The sequence below is a fragment of the Barbus barbus genome (genome assembly GCF_936440315.1).
Source record: "Barbus barbus genome assembly, chromosome: 7".
Lineage (NCBI taxonomy): Eukaryota > Metazoa > Chordata > Actinopteri > Cypriniformes > Cyprinidae > Barbus > Barbus barbus.
The window spans coordinates 38,472,631-38,491,449 of NC_136735.1; the positions used below are offsets into that span (position 1 = coordinate 38,472,631).

At 38.9% G+C, this 18,819-nt stretch overlaps 1 protein-coding gene across 5 annotated transcripts; it reads left to right on the forward strand.

The window, feature by feature from the left end:
- Nucleotides 1-4,880: 4,880 nt before the first annotated feature.
- Nucleotides 4,881-18,285, forward strand: lamp1a (lysosomal associated membrane protein 1a). Of its 5 annotated transcripts, XM_079420903.1 has the most exons (11): nucleotides 4,899-5,067; nucleotides 9,583-9,698; nucleotides 12,280-12,496; nucleotides 12,573-12,737; nucleotides 14,187-14,389; nucleotides 14,467-14,589; nucleotides 14,776-14,842; nucleotides 15,525-15,692; nucleotides 16,760-16,989; nucleotides 17,079-17,139; nucleotides 17,231-18,285. In XM_079420903.1, the coding sequence occupies exons 1-9, from the start codon at nucleotides 5,016-5,018 to the stop codon at nucleotides 16,897-16,899; spliced, it is 1,251 nt and encodes a 416-aa protein (XP_079277029.1). In that variant the 5' UTR covers nucleotides 4,899-5,015; the 3' UTR covers nucleotides 16,900-16,989; nucleotides 17,079-17,139; nucleotides 17,231-18,285. The 5 variants fall into 5 exon arrangements, with proteins under 5 accessions (XP_079277025.1, XP_079277029.1, XP_079277027.1 ...); XM_079420899.1 differs by lacking the exon at nucleotides 17,079-17,139 and having other exon boundaries at nucleotides 4,881-5,067; nucleotides 16,760-17,006; nucleotides 17,190-18,285; XM_079420901.1 differs by lacking the exon at nucleotides 17,079-17,139 and having other exon boundaries at nucleotides 16,760-17,052.
- Nucleotides 18,286-18,819: the final 534 nt, after the last annotated feature.

Genomic DNA, 18,819 nt, shown 5'->3' on the forward strand with positions numbered 1-18,819 from the left:
AGTCCGGATGACATGGCGTCCCAATTTTCCAAAAAGAACTTCAAATTTTGATTCGTCTGACCACAGAACAGTTTGCTACAGTCCATTTTAAATAAGCCTTGGTCCAGAGAAAACGCCTGCGCTTCTGGATCATGTTTAGATATGGCTTCTTTTTTGACCTATAGAGTTTTAGCCGGCAACAGCGAATGGCACGGTGGATTGTGTTCACTGACAATGTTTTCTGGAAGTATTCCTGAGCCCATGTTGTGATTTCCATTACAGTAGCATTCCTGTATGTGATGCAGTGCCGTCTAAGGGCCCGAAGATCACGGGCATCCAGTATGGTTTTCCGGCCTTGACCCTTACGCACAGAGATTGTTCCAGATTCTCTGTATCTTTGGATGATATTATGCACTGTAGATGATGATAACTTCAAACTCTTTGCAATTTTTCTCTGGGAAACTCCTTTCTGATATTGCTCCACTATTTTTCACCGCAGTATTGGGGGAATTGGTGATCCTCTTGCCATCTTGACTTCTGAGAGACACTGCCACTCTGAGAGGCTCTTTTTATACCCAATCATGTTGCCAATTGACCTAATAAGTTGCAAATTGGTCCTCCAGCTGTTCCTTATATGTACATTTAACTTTTCCGGCCTCTTATTGCTACCTGTCCCAACTTTTTTGGAATGTGTAGCTCTCATGAAATCCAAAATGAGCCAATATTTGGCATGACATTTCAAAATGTCTCACTTTCAACATTTGATATGTTATCTATATTCTATTGTGAATAAAATATAAGTTTATGAGATTTGTAAATTATTGCATTCCTTTTTTATTCGTAATTTGTACAGTGTCCCAACTTTTTTGGAATCGGGTTTGTATTTATATATTGCAGAACCTTAATATGTTTAACTTATGGCAAGATTTGGTAATTCTGTATGTTGTCTGAGCGTTGGCATCCTCTGAGGTCCTCTGAGGGGTTGGCATCATCTTTTCTCAGGTGTTCGGTCATCTCAGATCATTTAAGGGTTGGATCCAGACTGAAGCTTCTGTCATTCCTAGTTACCACGGGATGTTAATCAACAGAGAAACAAATAGAGACATAATTAGCGTAGCTGCTGTTCCATCTAAGCAAAAATGATTTGTTCAACCCAAGCTAAAGAATAATAATAATGTACATTTGATCAGATATAACTGCAGTACAAGATTATAAGATGCATTATGTGAATGCTTGGCTAAAGAGATGTGTCTTTAATCTAGATTTAAACAGAGAGAGTGTGTCTGAACCCCGAACGTTATCAGGAAGGCTATTCCAGAGTTTGGGAGCCAAATGTGAAAAAGCTCTACCTCCTTTAGTGGACTTTGCTATCCTAGGTACTACCAAAAGTCCAGAGTTTTGTGACCTTAGAGAGCGGGTTGGATCGTAGCGTGGTAGAAGACAAGTTAGATACGCAGGTGCTAAACCATTTAGGGCCTTATAGGCAAGTAATAATATTTTGTAAATGATACAAAACTGAATAGGTAGCCAGTGCAGAGACTGTAAAATTGGGGTAATATGATCATATATCATATCATATCTGGTAAGAACTCTAGCCGCTGCATTTTGGACTATCTGTAGCTTGTTTATTGAAGATGCAGGACAACCAGCTAGCAGTGCATTACAATAGTCCAGTCTAGAGGTCATGAATGCATGAACTAGCTTTTCTGCATCAGAAACAGGTCGCATGTTTCGAAGCTTGGCAATGTTTCTAAGATGGAAGAATGCTGTTTTTGTAACATGGGAAATATGATTTTCAAAGGACAAGTTGCTGTCTAATATAACACCCAGATTTTTGACTTTAGAGGACATAACAGTGCATCCGTCTAGTTGCAAATTATAATCCAAGAGATTCTGTGTCCTGTTTTTTGGTCCAATAAGTAATATCTCTGTCTTATCTGAATTTAATAGGAGGAAATTATTGGTCATCCAATCTTTTACATTTTTTACACAATCTATTAGCTTAGTTTAGAAGTTTCATCTGGTCTTGTTGAGATATATAGTTGAGTATCATCAGCATAACAATGAAAACTAATCCCGTATTTTCTAATAATATTACCAAGAGGCAACATGTATATTGAAAATAGCAGAGGACCTAGGACAGATCCTTGTGGTACTCCATACTTTACTGGTGATAATTGTGATGACTCTCCATTTAAATGAACAAAGTGGTAGCGATCGGACAGGTAGGATCTAAACCATCTTAAAGCCTGCCCTTGAATACAGTATAGTTTTGTAATCGATCTATGAGTATATCATGGTCTATAGTGTCGAACGCAGCACTAAGGTCAAGTAATACTAGCAATGAGATGCAGCCTTGATCTGAAGCAAGAAGCAAGTCATTTGTAATTTTAACAAGTGCTGTTTCTGTGCTATGGTGAGGCCTGAAACCTGACTGAAATTCTTCATAGAGATCTTTTTTGCAAGAAGGAGCACAATTGAGCAGACACAACTTTTTCTAAAATTTTAGACATAAATGGAAGATTTGAAATGGGTCTGTAATTTGCCAGTTCATTTGAATCTAGTTGTGGTTTCTTAATAAGAGGCTTAATAACCGCCAGCTTGAATGGTTTTGGGACGTGACCTAAAGATAACGATGAGTTAATAATATTGAGAAGCGGTTCTTCTGCTACAGGTAACAACTCTTTCAGTAGTTTAGTAGGTACAGGATCTAATAAACACGTTGTTGGTTTAGATGTACTGATAAGTTTATTTAGCTCTTCCTGTCCTATAGTTGTAAAGCACTGCAGTTTTTCTTTGGGTGCGATGAATGAAGCTGAAATACTAGACGCAGTAGAATCTACATTTGATATTGTATTTCTGATGTTATCTATTTTATCAGTAAAGAAATTCATAAAGTCATTACTATTAAACTGTGAGGGAATATTTAGATCGGGCGGTGTCTGTTTATTTGTTAGTCTAGCCACTGTGCTAAATAAGAACCTTGGATTGTTTTGGTTATTATCTATGAGTTTGTGGATATGCTCTGCCCTGGCAGCTTTTAGAGCCTGTCTATAGCTGGACATACTGTTTTTCCACTCCCAGACTAATGTGATTTACTGCCTCATTCACAGAGTAATTCCTTACAGAAACAAATTATAGCACTGAGCGGCTGAGAGCGTGACATACACACACCATCACTCTTACTCACTCACTCTCACACACACACACACACACTCACACACACACGTTGGTTTTTGTGGTTTATGGGGACTCTCCATAGGTGTAATGGTTTTTATACTGAACAAACTGTGTGTGCTATTGCCCTACACCAACCCTACACCTAAACTTAGCCCTCACAGGAGACTTTGCATTTCTACTTTCCCAAAAAAACTCACTCTGTATGATTTATAAGTGTTTTGAAAAGTGGGGACATGGGTCAATGTCCTCATAAATCACCTTCACCTTGTAATACCTGTCATACCTGTGTTATTATACACATTTATGTCCTCATTTGTCACAAAAACGCACACACTCTCTCTCTCTCTCTCTCTCTCTCTCTCTCTCTCTCTCTCACACACACACACACACACACACTCTCTCTCTCTCTCTCTCTCTCTCTCTCACTCGCACACACACTCTCTCTCTCTCTCTCACACACACACACACACACACACACTCTCTCTCTCTCTCTCTCACACACACACACACACACTTCACTGCGCTCACTGAACTCTAACCAGATCCAGTAGAGAAGCCGAGGTGGGAAAGTGTGTCTTTACTTTCTCTCTGAGAACGACCATCTCATCTGAGGTCAGAGGTCAAACCACAACTTCCTCTGATCCCCGTTACTTCCTCAAATACTTTTACATTCATGCATTTGGTGGATGCTTTTATTCAAAACAACGTACACTAAATCATAGACATACATTTTATTAGTTCATGCCTTCCCTGGGAATCGAACCCATGGCTTTAGTGTTGCAAGCAGCAGGAGTGACTACATACATACAGATGTGTTTAAATTCATAACTGCATCTAATTCTACTAAATTATAAAATATATAATAAATAATGACATTTTATACAATAAAATTATAAAATAATAAAATGATAAATGTTTAAATTTTAATAAATTATCAAATTATAAAATAATTTTAATTAGTGTCCCTGCAGCACAAAAGCAGTCATGAGTAACACAGGTATATCTGAAGCAATAGCCAACAATACATTGTATGGATCAAAATTATACATTTCTCTTTTATGACAAAAATCATTAGGATATTAAGATCATGTTCCATCAAGATATTTTGTAAATTTCCTACCGTAAATATATAAAAACTTCATTTCTGATTAGTAATATGCATTGCTAAGAACTTCATTTGAACAACTTTAAAGGAGATTTTCTCAATATTTAGATTTTTTTGCTCCCTCAGATTCCAGATTTTCTAATAGTTGTATCTCAGACAAATATTGTCCGATCATAACAAACCATACATCAATGGAAAGATTATTTATTCAGCTTCAGATGTATAATGTATAATTTCACAAGTAATTTTTAATGTTTTTTTAAACAGCAAGAAATCAACTGTAGACTATCTACAAACAATAAATATAAACATGCATTAATAAATATAGAATGTCTGCAATAAACTGCTAATACTCTACAGCTGGTTGCTTGCTGTTAATGAAAAATCACAATAAACCAGACGTATTAATATTATATAAGGTCTTGAAATCGACGCGTGACATTATATCATCATCATAAGCCGCACCTATATGTATCTGGCTGGTATTAATGTAGTTTCAACAGCATTATAATAACACTCAAACGGACATGTTTTAATATTAACGTATATTATTAATACACACTTTATATTAAGAATAAACAGAATGAGTCATCATCACATGACTCCAAGTGGGCGGGGCTAAAGCGCTGTCATCACATGACTGGAACATTCTGCCTCATGACGCCGTGACTCCGCTGCAGACACCGAACAAACACCGGTTTATCACGGACACACGCGCATATAAACAGCACAGATCTGCTGGACTCGAAGCATGAGGGTCAAACGGAGCTCCGCGGCAGGGGTCTGCTGGACTCTACTGATGGGTAAGTCATCATAACTCAGACAAATCATCATTAAACATCAGAAACTAGTCTGTACGCCTCGCTAACGGCAGCTATTTTACTCCGTTTGGTGTGTTTTAGTCAGACTGCGTGTTTGTTTCAGTCACGTACTGCTTCAGGTCGTTTTTTACTAGTTTAATGACGTGGTCAGTGTGTGTTTTTCTTTCCTTTGCGTTGTTTTGGACGCGCTGGGTGACGTCACGCGATCAGCACAATACGCGCGCGTACAGCAGTGCTTGGGTCCAGATCATACTGCGTGCTGATTGGCTGGATTTATCTCACTTCCTCGAGAGCAGCATCGAGCTGGTCATTTCAATGCATGTTGCTCGGCTGGAGCAGGTCCTCTGGAGGCATGTGACCAATCAGCTGATCCGTAGATGTCACGTGACTAGTCGATCGCTGTATACAGCGTGTGTTGGAAGTACACTGCAATTATTTTCTCAATAGGATAATTGATTTTTAACAACTTATTTTATAGTTTAACAGAGGAATATTTGATGGAAAAACTACATTATTCATGATTCTGCACAAAATTCCACCTGCGACAAACAAATAGTGCCATAAGCTTTAATGCTTTAGCTCCGCCCACTCCGCTAATGATGTAATCCTATATTTAAACTAAGTATTATATTATATTTTGCAATAAACAAACTGTATTGTTTATTAGGGCTGTCAAAATAGCTGAAAAACTAAACTGAAATGTTACACTTAAATATTATCGATATTGGAATTTAAAAGGCATAATTTCAGTAGGGGGGGGCTTTGTCTTCTCTCTTGAGGCCACAAGAGGCGCATCCAGCAGAATATTACTAATGCACATTTCTTCAAAGCAATAAATAACACGACTATTTGTGAAAAAGTACATAATGTTAATAAACCAAATATAATTATGTTGCTTAAACAATTAGAAACAAAACCGCATCATGCATGCATAGTTTAATACAAAGTGATGAAAGCCAATCACACAGAGTGCTTTTCATTTAAAAACGTGAGATGGGGAAAAAATGACATGTTTTTTAAAAGTTGCATTAATTTTGCATGGTTTTCTAAGCATGCAGATCTCTTGTGCGAGACGTGAGAGCAACGCTGATGGGTATCTCTCTAGAAAATGTGATAAATATGTGTTCTGTGTGAACGGCTTCGTTTCAGTTTTGATGTAGTCTTCTCCGCACTTGTTCTGTTTTTCTGCAATATTTTGAATGAACAAAGGACCAGCGCCGCATCTAGTGGCTTCAACTGAACGAGCAACGATACTTACATCGTCGTTGTATTTCGCCTGACGCACACCTAAAATACAATTCTGAATTTTAAAATTGAATCGAATGTGGATTTTTATTTGACAGCCCTATTGTTTATTAATAATCAGCATCTTTAGATGTTTTTTATTTGGATAATGTCATTGGTAGTGCTTCATGGGATTGTAAGTTCACAGTCCTGTCCAATTTTCTAATACGTTTTTGCTTCAAATCAAAGTTTGTAATGTTGTGGTTCGCATCGTAGCTGCGTGGTTTGGTTCATGAATACGGTCAAATGAAGAATAAATAAAATGCCAAAAAAATAAAAGCAGTCTCTTGCGGAAGCAGGAGCCGTTAGATCTAATTACACATTTTTGCTCTCCAAAACATCTACTATAATATGAAATGTTGGCTTTTTGAGTGCTGTCCCTTTATAGCACTGTGGGTAGCGGTAACACCTAAACCAGGCTCCCCAGCAGCGCCTTGACCTCCTCTGCGGTTCTGCACACTCGATCTGTGAAACACAGAGGATCAGTGAATGTAGTGCACTGCTCTGATCACTAGTGTTACTGCAGACTCCTGTGAGCGGCTGCAGATGTTCATCATCTCACGCATGATTCACGAGGAACCGTGTGAGGTGTCTTCTGCTCTGAAGCTGCTTCAGATGATCATTGCACAGCAGAATCAGGTGCTGCCAGGCTCTAGTGATTGAGCTCATGCTAAAGGAACTCTGCTCAGAGTTATCTATCGTTGGCTTATTTTTCTCTTATATCAGAGTTAATCTGTGGGAGTGTGTGTGTACTAGTTTATACTTGTTAGGCAATGCAAGGAAGTTTATTTATATAGCACATTTCATACACAATGGCAATTCAAAGTGCTTTATATTAAAGGGAAGTAAAATAATAAGCACATCTGATCTCTTCTGGAAGCTGGTTCCAACTGCGGGCAGCATAATAGCTAAAAGCAGACTCCCCTTGTTTTGTGTGAACCCTTGGTATTTCTAACTGACTCGATCCTAATGATCTGAGTGGTCTGTTCGGTTTATATTCAGTGAGCATATCAGCAATATATTTAGGTCCTGGGCCATTGAGTGACTTATAAACAAGTAAAAGTACTTTAAAATCAATCCTAAATGTAACTGGAAGCCAGTGTAAGGACCTGAGGACTGGTGTGATATGCTCAGATGTTCTGGTTCTAGTCAGAATCCTGGCAGCAGTGTTCTGGATGAGCTGTAGCTGTCTAATGGTCTTCTTGGGAAGGCCGGTGAGGAGACCATTACAGTAATCCACCCTGCTGGTGATAAAGGCATGCACAAGTTTCTCCAAGTCTTGACTGGAAACAACACATCTAATTCTTGCAAAATTTTTACATGACTACTGAAACTAAGGTCTGTCTCCAGAATCACCCCAAGATTTCTGACTTGATTTTTAGTTTTGACCCCTAGAGTCAAGGTATGCATTCACCTTGAGAACTTCATCTTTCTTTCCAAATGCAATGACTTCAGCTTTCTCCTTGTTTAACTGAAGAAAGTTCTGGCACATCCAACTGTTAATTTCATCAATGCATTGGCAGAGGGAGTCAATGGGGCTGTAGTCATTTGGAGATAAGGCTAGGTAAATCTGGGTATCATCAGCATAGCTGTGGTTTGCCAATTAGGGCCAAATGTCCTCACTTATATAGTGAAATAATATACCAACCCACTAGGGGTTTGGTTAGATAGGGAATAGAAAATATAATTAACCTGATAGAAAATCAGTGGAAGTCTATACAATGTCCTCACTAAGATAACCGTGTGTGTGTGTGTGTGTGTGTGTGTGTGTGTGTGTGTGGTCAAACACTTCATGATTTCACAAACTCCTTCAGTCATGCTGGGATTTCACAAGAGTTCCTCTTCACAGTTATTTACTCTGCTTCAACTGCAGTTTACAGCAAAATCATGACACAGTTGAGAAAAGATAAATAAAAGGGATGTAACGGTATTATCAATATCATCTGGATATTATCGTGGTCACGTGACGATATGAAACGATAGGTCTTTCGGGCGAAAAGTGTCGTTTTTAAAATAAATATAAATTTCTTATTCTAACATAAGTTGTGTTTTGGGTCATTATGGTTTCAAACGAACTCAAACTGAAAGCACAATTTAATCTCTTCATCAAGTCTGTTTTGACGGAGTGTTTTAAAGCGAAGCTGCACTTGTTTCAGACGATCAGCTGGTGATCCGGTGTTTCCTGCGTCTCAGAACGGCTCGGTTCACACTGAATGAATGCAGTTTATTACACGTTCTGTGAGTTTAGCACACGTTTGGGAACAACAGCCACCAGTTCTGCTTTATTTCAGCGGTAGATGATTACAGCGTTTCACTAGATTTGTAGCGAGACGTGTTTTTGTGCCTGTTTTCACTGAAGCTGGAGCTTTCCTTCAAAATAAAAGCTTAAAGTGCTGCATGAATTACTGACAGCTAGCGGTTTAAATGCAGTCTAAATTAAAAATATCTGTTTCAAGTGGGGCTGGGACGCGGTTTATCACACTATGACTTTTGATCAAGAACGCATGCAGCTTGTAAATGAACATGGACATGAATAATAATAAAGTAGTCATTATTAAAACAGCAAATTATATTAACATAAAATAATATTTATTTCTATAACTTTGTTGTTTTTCTGATCTGTTTTGAGTTTAATAGGAATTATGGAACAGTCTTTGTCATCATTTGTAACCCATTCTTTGTACAATAAATGATTAAAAGAATAACAACCTGAGAAAGCTGCAGAAAGAACAAGCCGAGCTCAGCATGCTCCAGCATTGCTTAGTTCTGCTGAGTTGTGCTAAACTTTGATTCCTATTTCTTTAAACATTGTTTCTCAGGTAAGAGTCCGTGGATATAAACGCACTGGTCCAAACGCAACTTAAAACTTCTGAATAATTCATCGTTTGTAACAGCAAATTATCATTAATATTATTTAACTATTAATTGGGCTACATTTATAATAACAACCTTTTTTAAAGGGCAACGTAAGAGTGTTTTATTCTGATTTGCAACATTAAAAGGGAACATCAGGCTGTACAAGCTTATATTCCACACCCGCTCCTGCTATATATTCACTCTGTTCAGCCGCTGTTCGCTTAGAATAATTCTCTTCCTGACCCGACCGTTCCTGCTCAATGCAGATCTAGTTTCAGTAGTTCCACTCTCTTTCAGTAGTCACATCCACTGACGACGACGATGATGATGATGATGATGATGATGGTTGTGTTTCAGGGAGTGTGTTTGCAGCTCATGCGCTGACGTTTGAGGTGATGGATGGAAACTCCACCTGCATTAAAGCAGATCTCAACGCCAGCTTCAGCATCAGCTACAACACCACCAATGGAACGGTACAATACACACACACACACACACACACTCACGCACACATACTCATTCATACACGCGCGCACACACACACACTCACGCACACATACTCATTCATACACGCGCGCACACACACACACTCACGCACACATACTCATTCATACACGCGCGCACACACACACTCACACACACACTCATTCATACACGCGCACACTCACACACACACACACTCATTCATACGCGCGCGCACACACACACACACACACACTCATTCATACACGCGCACACACACTCACACACACTCATTCATATGCGCGCACACACACACACACACTCATTCATATGCGCGCACACACACTCATTCATACACGCGCGCACACACACACATACGCGCACACACACACTCACACACACACTCATTCATACACGCGCACACTCACACACACACACTCATTCATACGCGCGCACACACACACACACTCATCATAAAATAGACTTTTTATATAAAACAATTTGCATATAAATTCACTATATTTCCATAAGGTTTAAAGTTCAATGTAATAAGTATGCAAAAACTGTAATCTCCTAGAGACTTATAGACCATTATGTTTTTTATCTTAATTTTAATGTTATTGACAATATATTATTCAAGTTGTCAGACATATATGTCAGACTGCATATGGGTCACTATATTATTTATATATTTGCATAATAATCCTTACATAAAAACTCAATTCATTTACTTGAAAAGAGACAAGTTGTATAACTACATGATCTACACAAGCCAATAGTGCTTGAATCTCGATGATCGGCTGAAGTTAAACTGCGTTGTTCTAATTACCTTCAGTGACAGTGACAGGGCTTAAATAATAATCAGGAAAAACAATAAAACTTGCATCGCATTCTGATCTCCATGATCTGTATTTGTATTTTATTTTTTTCTTCATTTGAATGCCTTGTGAAAGGTTTTTTTGTAAAGTTAAAATCGAATTTACTTTCATCTCGGAAGAGAGTTTGTGTCTATTTGACAGTCGAGAACAGTCCAATCACATGAGGCCAAAATATATAAAAAATGATATTGATTCGCTAAGATCTAAAGTGTCTGAGGACAATCTGAAACAAGCCAATTAGAGCTCAGCCTCAAGTCACATGTGTTTCAGAAGTTTACAGACCTAATAGACACCCATTAGTCAGGCACACAAACAAAATGGTTTTGATGATTTTTTTTTTTTTTAATAGGTGCTAGCATGATTACCAGTCGAATAGTACAAATAAACAAAGCAATTTCATGATTAATTTGCAATATATATTTAACTTATTTTAAACATGTTGAAGTCTGCTTCTTCCCTGGCTAACTTGATGATGGGGGCGGCACCCCAGCGTCCCCTATTGACCAGCCGCCACTGCACACACACACACACACACACACACACACACACATACTCAGACACACACACACATACTCAGAAGCAACCACACGCACAACCACACCCGCGCACACACATTCATTCACGCACGCACACATACACTCATACACAAACCACCAACGGAAGGATACAGTACACACACACACACACACACCAATGAAACTACCCCTCACACACTCATACAGACATACATATACACATATATATATATATATATATATATATATATATATATATATATATATATTAGGATGTATTTGTTTTTTTTATTTAGTCTTAGTCCTGTGTCACATGACTTATTTAGTTTGTGTTTTGGTTAAGTTTTAGTTGACTAAAAGTCTGGGAATTTAGTCATGCTTTATAAAGGTTACACTGATAATCAACATTTTGTTCAAAATTGTGATTACTGATTATTGTTGTTGTCATTGAGAGACTATTATATTTATTTACACTAGTTTAGTTTCCTGATTTATTATATGTGACCCTGCAGCACAGAAGCAGTCATGAGTAACACAGGTATATTTGTAGCAATAACCAACAATACATTGTATGGATCAAAATTATACATTTCTCTTTTATGACAAAAATCATTAGGATATTAAGATCATGTTCCATGAAGATATTTAGTAAATTTCTTACCGTAAATATATCAAAACCTAATTTTTGATTAGTAATATGCATTGCTAAGAACTTCATTTGAACAACTTTAAAGGGGATTTTCTCAATATTTAGATTTTTTTGCTCCCTCAGATTCCAGATTTTCTAATATTGTCCTATCATAACAAACCATACATCAATGGAAAGATTATTTATTCATGATGATGTATAAATCTCAATTTCATCAAAAAATCCAGGGTCACAAATGATCTTGTACATTAACAGACTCTCTTCTTTATTAATAAAATGGTAAAGCTCAAAAGCTAAAACAGATGAAGTAAAACACTCTGTCCTTCTAAAAGAAAAGCTCTTATTGGGGGATTTGATACTTTGACATCTGGCAACCTCAAGCATGAAAAACAACCTATACTATTTTTTCCCTTTTTGTTAAAGAAACCATGAAGGTATTTTGATGAAGTTTGGTGAAAAAGTTTTTATTTTTTAAACTTCTTTGTCAACAGTTTTGCAGGTTGATATAGTAAAGTTTCTCAGCATGGTGTTTGTGTGTTTGCTGTGTCAGAGCGCGGCGAGGTTTGCGCTGCCGTCCTCAGCAGCAGTGGGCAATGGCAGTTCCTGCGGCGGCGCTGGTGTTCCTCCAGAGCTGCTGGTGTCGTTCGGCGCGGGTCACGCTCTGATGCTCCGGTTCTCCAGCGACGGACGGCTCTACCGTGTGGCCAACATCAGCCTGCAGTACAACCTCAGCGACACCAGCACCTTCCCACAGTCCTCCAGCACAGGTGAGACTCACTCACACACACACACACAGGTCGTTACGGATGCACCGGCGTCCGCTCACATGCGTTTCTCTCGCAGGACTCGTGATGGTGATGACGAACGCTTCGGAGATCTCGGCGAGGTTGAACAGCACCTACAGGTGTGTGAGCTCCTCCACCATCAGCCTGAGCGCCGAGGTCAACATCACCTTCTCTGATGTGCGCATGGAGGCTTACATGAGCGGAGCCAACCGCAGCACAGACGGTACCTTCTTGACATTCAATTAAGTGTCGTTTTACTTGTTCTTGTTGATCCCACATCATAAGTTGGTTTCCCAGCATGCACAGTGGCTGCAATCAGGTCAATGAATCATCCTTTTGAACTGGTTATTTTCAGTGAACCGGTTGAGCAGGTTATTGAATTGCACTGAACGGTTCATTCTTGAATCGGACCAACTGAACTCTGAATAGGTCTTTCATTCATGTGTGACTGCTAATGGGGCTGCTGGGTAATCTGATGCTCAGAGCCTAAGAGAACAGAGCTTCTGACTCATGAGGGAAAATAAACAAATTACTCTTAATAGATCCACCCAGCAGCTGAGTGCATAAGTTTACACACCCCCCTCCCTCAGAGTCTGTAAAGTGTTCATCATTTAAAAAAATGATAATAACAACAGAGCAGTGCCGTTATCAACTAAAACTATTAAAAACACGTTAATTCAAATATACAGCTAAAATAAAATATAAATATTAGATGAAAAACTTAAATGGAGAAATGTTGCCTTAGCAAATAAAAAAATAGTTTTATTCAAAAGTTTCAAATGATTATTAAAACGTAAACTGATGTAAAATTTTATTTAAAGTAAATAGAAATATTAAAAACTATAAAAATGACAAAAGTACATAAAATTACTAAAACCTAAATTGAAGTGAAAACTGAAAATATGAAAATAAAAGCTAGTTCAAAATATAAATTTTTATAAACTATTTATTTTCATAACAGGTAACAATAGACAATATGTTCTAATATTACATGTCAGAAATTAATCCTCATCATGCCGTCTTTAAAAATAAAATAAATATTGAAGTCATGCATCAATAAATAATGACAGCTATAAAAACCTAATTATAATTAAAACTGATAAACTAATACTAAAGCTCTGCTAGTGGAGAAGGTCAGTGTCTAGGTGGGTTTCTTCTGGGTTTAGTCTGTCTCAGTTTCTTCAGACAGACTGGATGATCATCAGATCTCAAAAATATCACTGGATTATTACAATTAATGGCTAAATCAATGTTTGGAAAATTAGAAATAACATTAAAGATTAAAGAAAGAACTGACTTAAAACCATTTTTAGCTGGTGAAAAAATATAGCGTTCTTATACTTTTAGCCACCACTGTATATAATGCAAAATATTAATAAATACTATAATAGTGTGTAAATAATACTGAAATGACACTGCTAAAGAGGGATGGGTGTAAAGGTGCTGTTAGTTAGTGTTTAGTTATACATCACTAGCTGGTTTGTGACTCTGTCATTGAACTGAATAATGACTCTACTGTCTTCTGTAGAGCTGCTGTACAGCTGGAACTGAATTAGTTTTTAGGAATTTTGCAACCTTAACACTGTATTGTTTCCTGTCCACAGTTTATGACTGTGAATCTGCGTTGAATCTGTGGTGTGTCTCGTGTGTGTGTGTGTGTGTGTGTGTGTAGAGAGTGTTTGCAGTGCTGATCAGACAGTTACGACCGCTGCCCCGACTCAGTCGCCCAGAACCACCGCCGCCCCGTCTCCTGTCCCGCCGCCCGCTCCGGAGCGAGGAAACTACACCCTCACCAACCGTAACGGCACCACCTGTCTGCTGGCGCTCATGGGGCTGCAGCTCAACATCACACACCGCTCCAGATCCCTGAAACAGGTGACGCACGCACACGCTCACTTCCTGCTGCTGTCCCTTGTTTGACCGCCGCTGACCTTTGATCTGATCCTCCGCAGACGGTCAGCGAGGTCATGAACCTGCAGCCCAACAGAACCACAGCCTCGGGGTCGTGTGGGGTCACAGTTGCCACGCTGGTGCTGACGGAGGATCTCACCAACCTCACCTTCACCTTCACACTGGTGCGTGTGCGTGTGTGTGTGTGTGCACATGAAAGTGTGTGTGTGAGAGAGAGCATGTGAGAGTGTGTGTGTGTGCGCGCGTGCATGTGACCGTGTGTGTGTGTGTGAGAGAGCATGTGCGAGTGTGTGTCTGACTGTCCTGTAATGATAGCATGATGATAATGGAGGTGTTTTGTGTTGCTGCAGAACTCCACTACACAGAAGTTTTACCTGAGTGCTGTGAACGTCTCTGCCTTCTGGCCCGATATGACAGGTACAGCTGTTCAGTGCACTAGATCATCAGCACAGGCTTCTAAATCTGCTGATTTAATATCTGATGCACAGATTCAGCTGCAGGAACAGGACATCCACCGATCCTTAGAAAGCTTTCAAATGTCTAAAATTCATTTTTCAAAATTTAAAGTTATAGTTCACCTAAAAATGACAAAAACAAGCAACTATCGGTAGCCATTGACTTCTATAGTATGGAAAATAGTATGGAAGTCGATGGCTACCGTTAGCTGTTTTTTTTTTTTTTAAACAACATTCTTTAAAATATCATCTTTTATGATCAACAGAAGAAACTCACACAGGTTTGGAACTTGAGGGTGAGAAAATGCTTATTTTTGGGTGAACTATTAATTTGATGCCATAAAACGTCATTCACAGAGCTCTTAAACATGTTGACAGAAAGGAGGTTCATTATAGTAATTTAACACTGATTTATTAAGTACTAGATGAATAAATGTGATCATTAGCATTTGATCAGTCAGTCTTCTTATAGTAATATTTCTTATTGAACGTTTTGAATGCATCATGTAACAGAAAACAGCTTGTCTCTGGAGAATAACCGCGATCATCCAGAATACTCCCAGAGCTTCAGTTCGATCAAATGCTGTGATTGATGGTGTTTCCTCACACGACTGATGTCACTAATGAATGTGTGATTGCTGCAGGTCTGTTCTCGGAGGGAAACGTCTCTCTGAACCTCCTGCAGTGCAGCGTGGGCCGCTCGTACATGTGCAGCGCGGAGCAGACGCTCCCGATCCTTCCCAGCTTCTCCATCAACACCTTCAGACTGCAGCTGCAGCCCTTCAACGTCACGGCCGGCCGCTTCTCTGCAGGTACTGACCGATCAGTCAAACACTGGCTTCTGTGCAGATCTTAAACTCTTATTTAATGGGGTCATGAACTGCCTTTTGTTTTTGTGTTGTACTGTTTTCTGAGCTCCGCTTATAATGTTATCAAGATTTTTTACATCAAAAACATCATCATTTAAAAGTAATGTTATTGTTACAGTTTTTAACCCCCCCTCATCAGAACGCTCTGTTTATAAAAGTGTGGCGGATTCTCACTGCTGTGATTGGCTAACAGTTGTGTGTGTTTAACAGCGTATCTTCCTCATATACAGACGCTGCTGTGATTGGCTAACAGTTGTGTGTGTTTAACAGCGTATCTTCCTCATATACAGACGCTGCTGTGATTGGCTAACAGTTGTGTGTGTTTAACAGCGTATCTTCCTCATATACGGACGCTGCTGTGATTGGCTAACAGTTGTGTGTGTTTAACAGCGTATCTTCCTCATATACGGACGCTGCTGTGATTTAGGTTGCTGTTTAACAGACAAAGCAATAGTGATCCCGTAATGAATGTGTGTTGCGACATTACTGTCGGATCCAATATAGTCGCACCGCATCGTCTTTGTTTCATTCTTTCTCAGGTAAATGAAGTGAAGAAATGACACAGCAAACTCTTTCCTAATGTTGGGAATCAGGAGGAAGGCAATGCAAGCACAGTTTTGGCTCTGAACAGCATCTTGTTGTCTTGAGAGCATCTGTATCGTTTGGTTTCTGTGTAGACCTGTGCGTTCGCTTCTCTCGTAAACACTGCACATGCATGAATCGGTGGGCGGGGCTAAACAGGCAGTGCTGTCAATCCTCTGTGGGGGCGGGGTTTATCCACACTATTACATCATAGAGTAGATCATTCCACAAGCTGTTGTTTGGCAGACTTCAATATGAGCTGTTTTTAGACTAACGAGAATTGTTTTGAGTTCTGAAACTTACAGGATGCTTTTATAGCACAATGACCTCTTATATGTCAAAAGATCAAGGGAATTTAGTTTTCTCAGTTCATGACCCTTTTAAAAAAAACTGTCTTCTGATTTGAAAAACTGTGTGTGTGTGTGCAGTGGAGGAGTGTCGCTTGGATCAGGAGAACATGCTCATCCCCATCATCGTGGGTGTGGCTCTGGCCGGTCTGGTGCTGATCGTCCTCATCGCGTATCTGATCGGCAGGAAGCGGACACACGCTGGATACCAGACCATCTGATCATCTTCATCATCCTCCTCCTCCTCCATCTGCGCTGCGATCGACTGCAGCTGCACGCATTGGTGTGTGAGTGTGTGTGTTCGCTGTGAGGTCAGGGGTTAGCTGCAGTGGTCTGTGTGTGTGTTTCTGTGCTGTGAGGTCAGAAGTGTGTGTGTGTGAGAGAGAGTGTTCACTGTGAGGTCAGGGGTTAGCTGCAGTGGTCTGTGTGGGTGTGTGTTTCTGTGCTGTGAGGTCAGAAGTGTGTGTGTGTGAGAGAGAGTGTTCACTGTGAGGTCAGGGGTTAGCTGCAGTGGTCTGTGTGGGTGTGTGTTTCTGTGCTGTGAGATCAGAGGTGTGTGTGTGTGTGTGTGTGTGTGTCAGTTGAAAGCCGTTCTGAATGTGTGTTTGTGTGAATGATGATGATTGTTGGGAGTCCAGACGTTCAGCACAAACTGGACAAACCTTCACTCACGGACGTCCTCATCCAAATCACTTTTTTAATTTTTTTTTATTTTTTATTATTACTAATGTTCTTTGTTTTTTTTATTCTAAAATGCTCAACGTTTTAGTGTTTGTACTGATTTTGATTGGCTTTATGTAAAAACTTTGACATCAGCTCATTTACATAAGTGTGTGTGTGTGTGTTTTAGTTTCAGGTCCCCATAATTCAAATGGCTAAATAAACATACTAAACTATTTTTATTTACATATATAAAAACACAAAACATTTGCTTTTTTTTCATTATGATTGCATGTAGGGTTAGGAAATGATTAGCTCTGATGATGATTAAAACCATCACGCTGTGTGTGTGTGTGTGTGTGTGATGCTGGCATTAAATGACACCTGATGTAAATAATTAATGTTTGTCCTTGTTTTTTGGATCATGAAACCTGAATAGAGCCGCTGGTGAATTACCCATGATCCTCCACACACACACTTCAGCAGCTATAAGGGCCGTTCACACAGAGCACATTTGTTCCAAACCTGATTTAAACTTAAGCAGTGTTTCATGAGCGAGACGCTGAGGAAGACACCGATGCAGTGATTCTGTGTGAGCATGAACCCTAAAAACTGATGATGATGATGATGAAGGTTCAGTTGCTCGAGTGAAAAGGGAAATGAATGAATGCGAGTCTGAAACTGTATCTTGTGCTTTTCTAAGACATGTCAGTGATGTCTTCATCATCCTCAGCAGCAGCATCTTCCTGACACACTGATGAGGATGATGATGAAGCCCATCGGTCATGTCTGGTGGGTTTGAGGCTCCTGGTGATTTGATTGGTCACATGACTGCTCGTGTCACTGACATTGGCTGGTTTCTGCTGCGCTCTGTTATTTTTGTAGTGAATGTTTGGTTATTTTTATGCTTCAGGGTTTGAGGTTAAATAAAAGAATAATGACTTCCACTCGTCAGTGTTTCATTAATGACAACAACACTCGTTATGAGCAGCAACATCCGTCCACATCATTCATGTTTCTTGTACATAGCTACAGTTACTAAGTGCCGTTTTAATATTATTTATATTCTATAATAGCTTTTCATATTTTAGTATTTTATTTTATGGTTTTTAGTTTGTTTATACATTGCTGTTTGAGATCAGTAATGTTCTTTAAAGAAGTCTATTATGCTCAGAAAAAGCACTAATATTGTTAAATATTATTACAATTAAAATAGTTTTCTATTTTAATTAATTAATTCTGACGCAAAGCTGAATTACGCCAGGCTTCAGCGTCACATGATCCTTCAGAAATATATAGCTTTAGTTTTATTTTAGTAATTTATAACATTCATAATAATAGTAATCAACATTTCTAATTGTTTGTTTCTTAATCTAATATTTTATTTTATTTCAGTTAACAAAGTTGATTCTAAGTTCAAATTACAATTTTGTTTGAGCATTTTAAGTTTTAATTGTTTGATATTAACATTTTATTTGAGC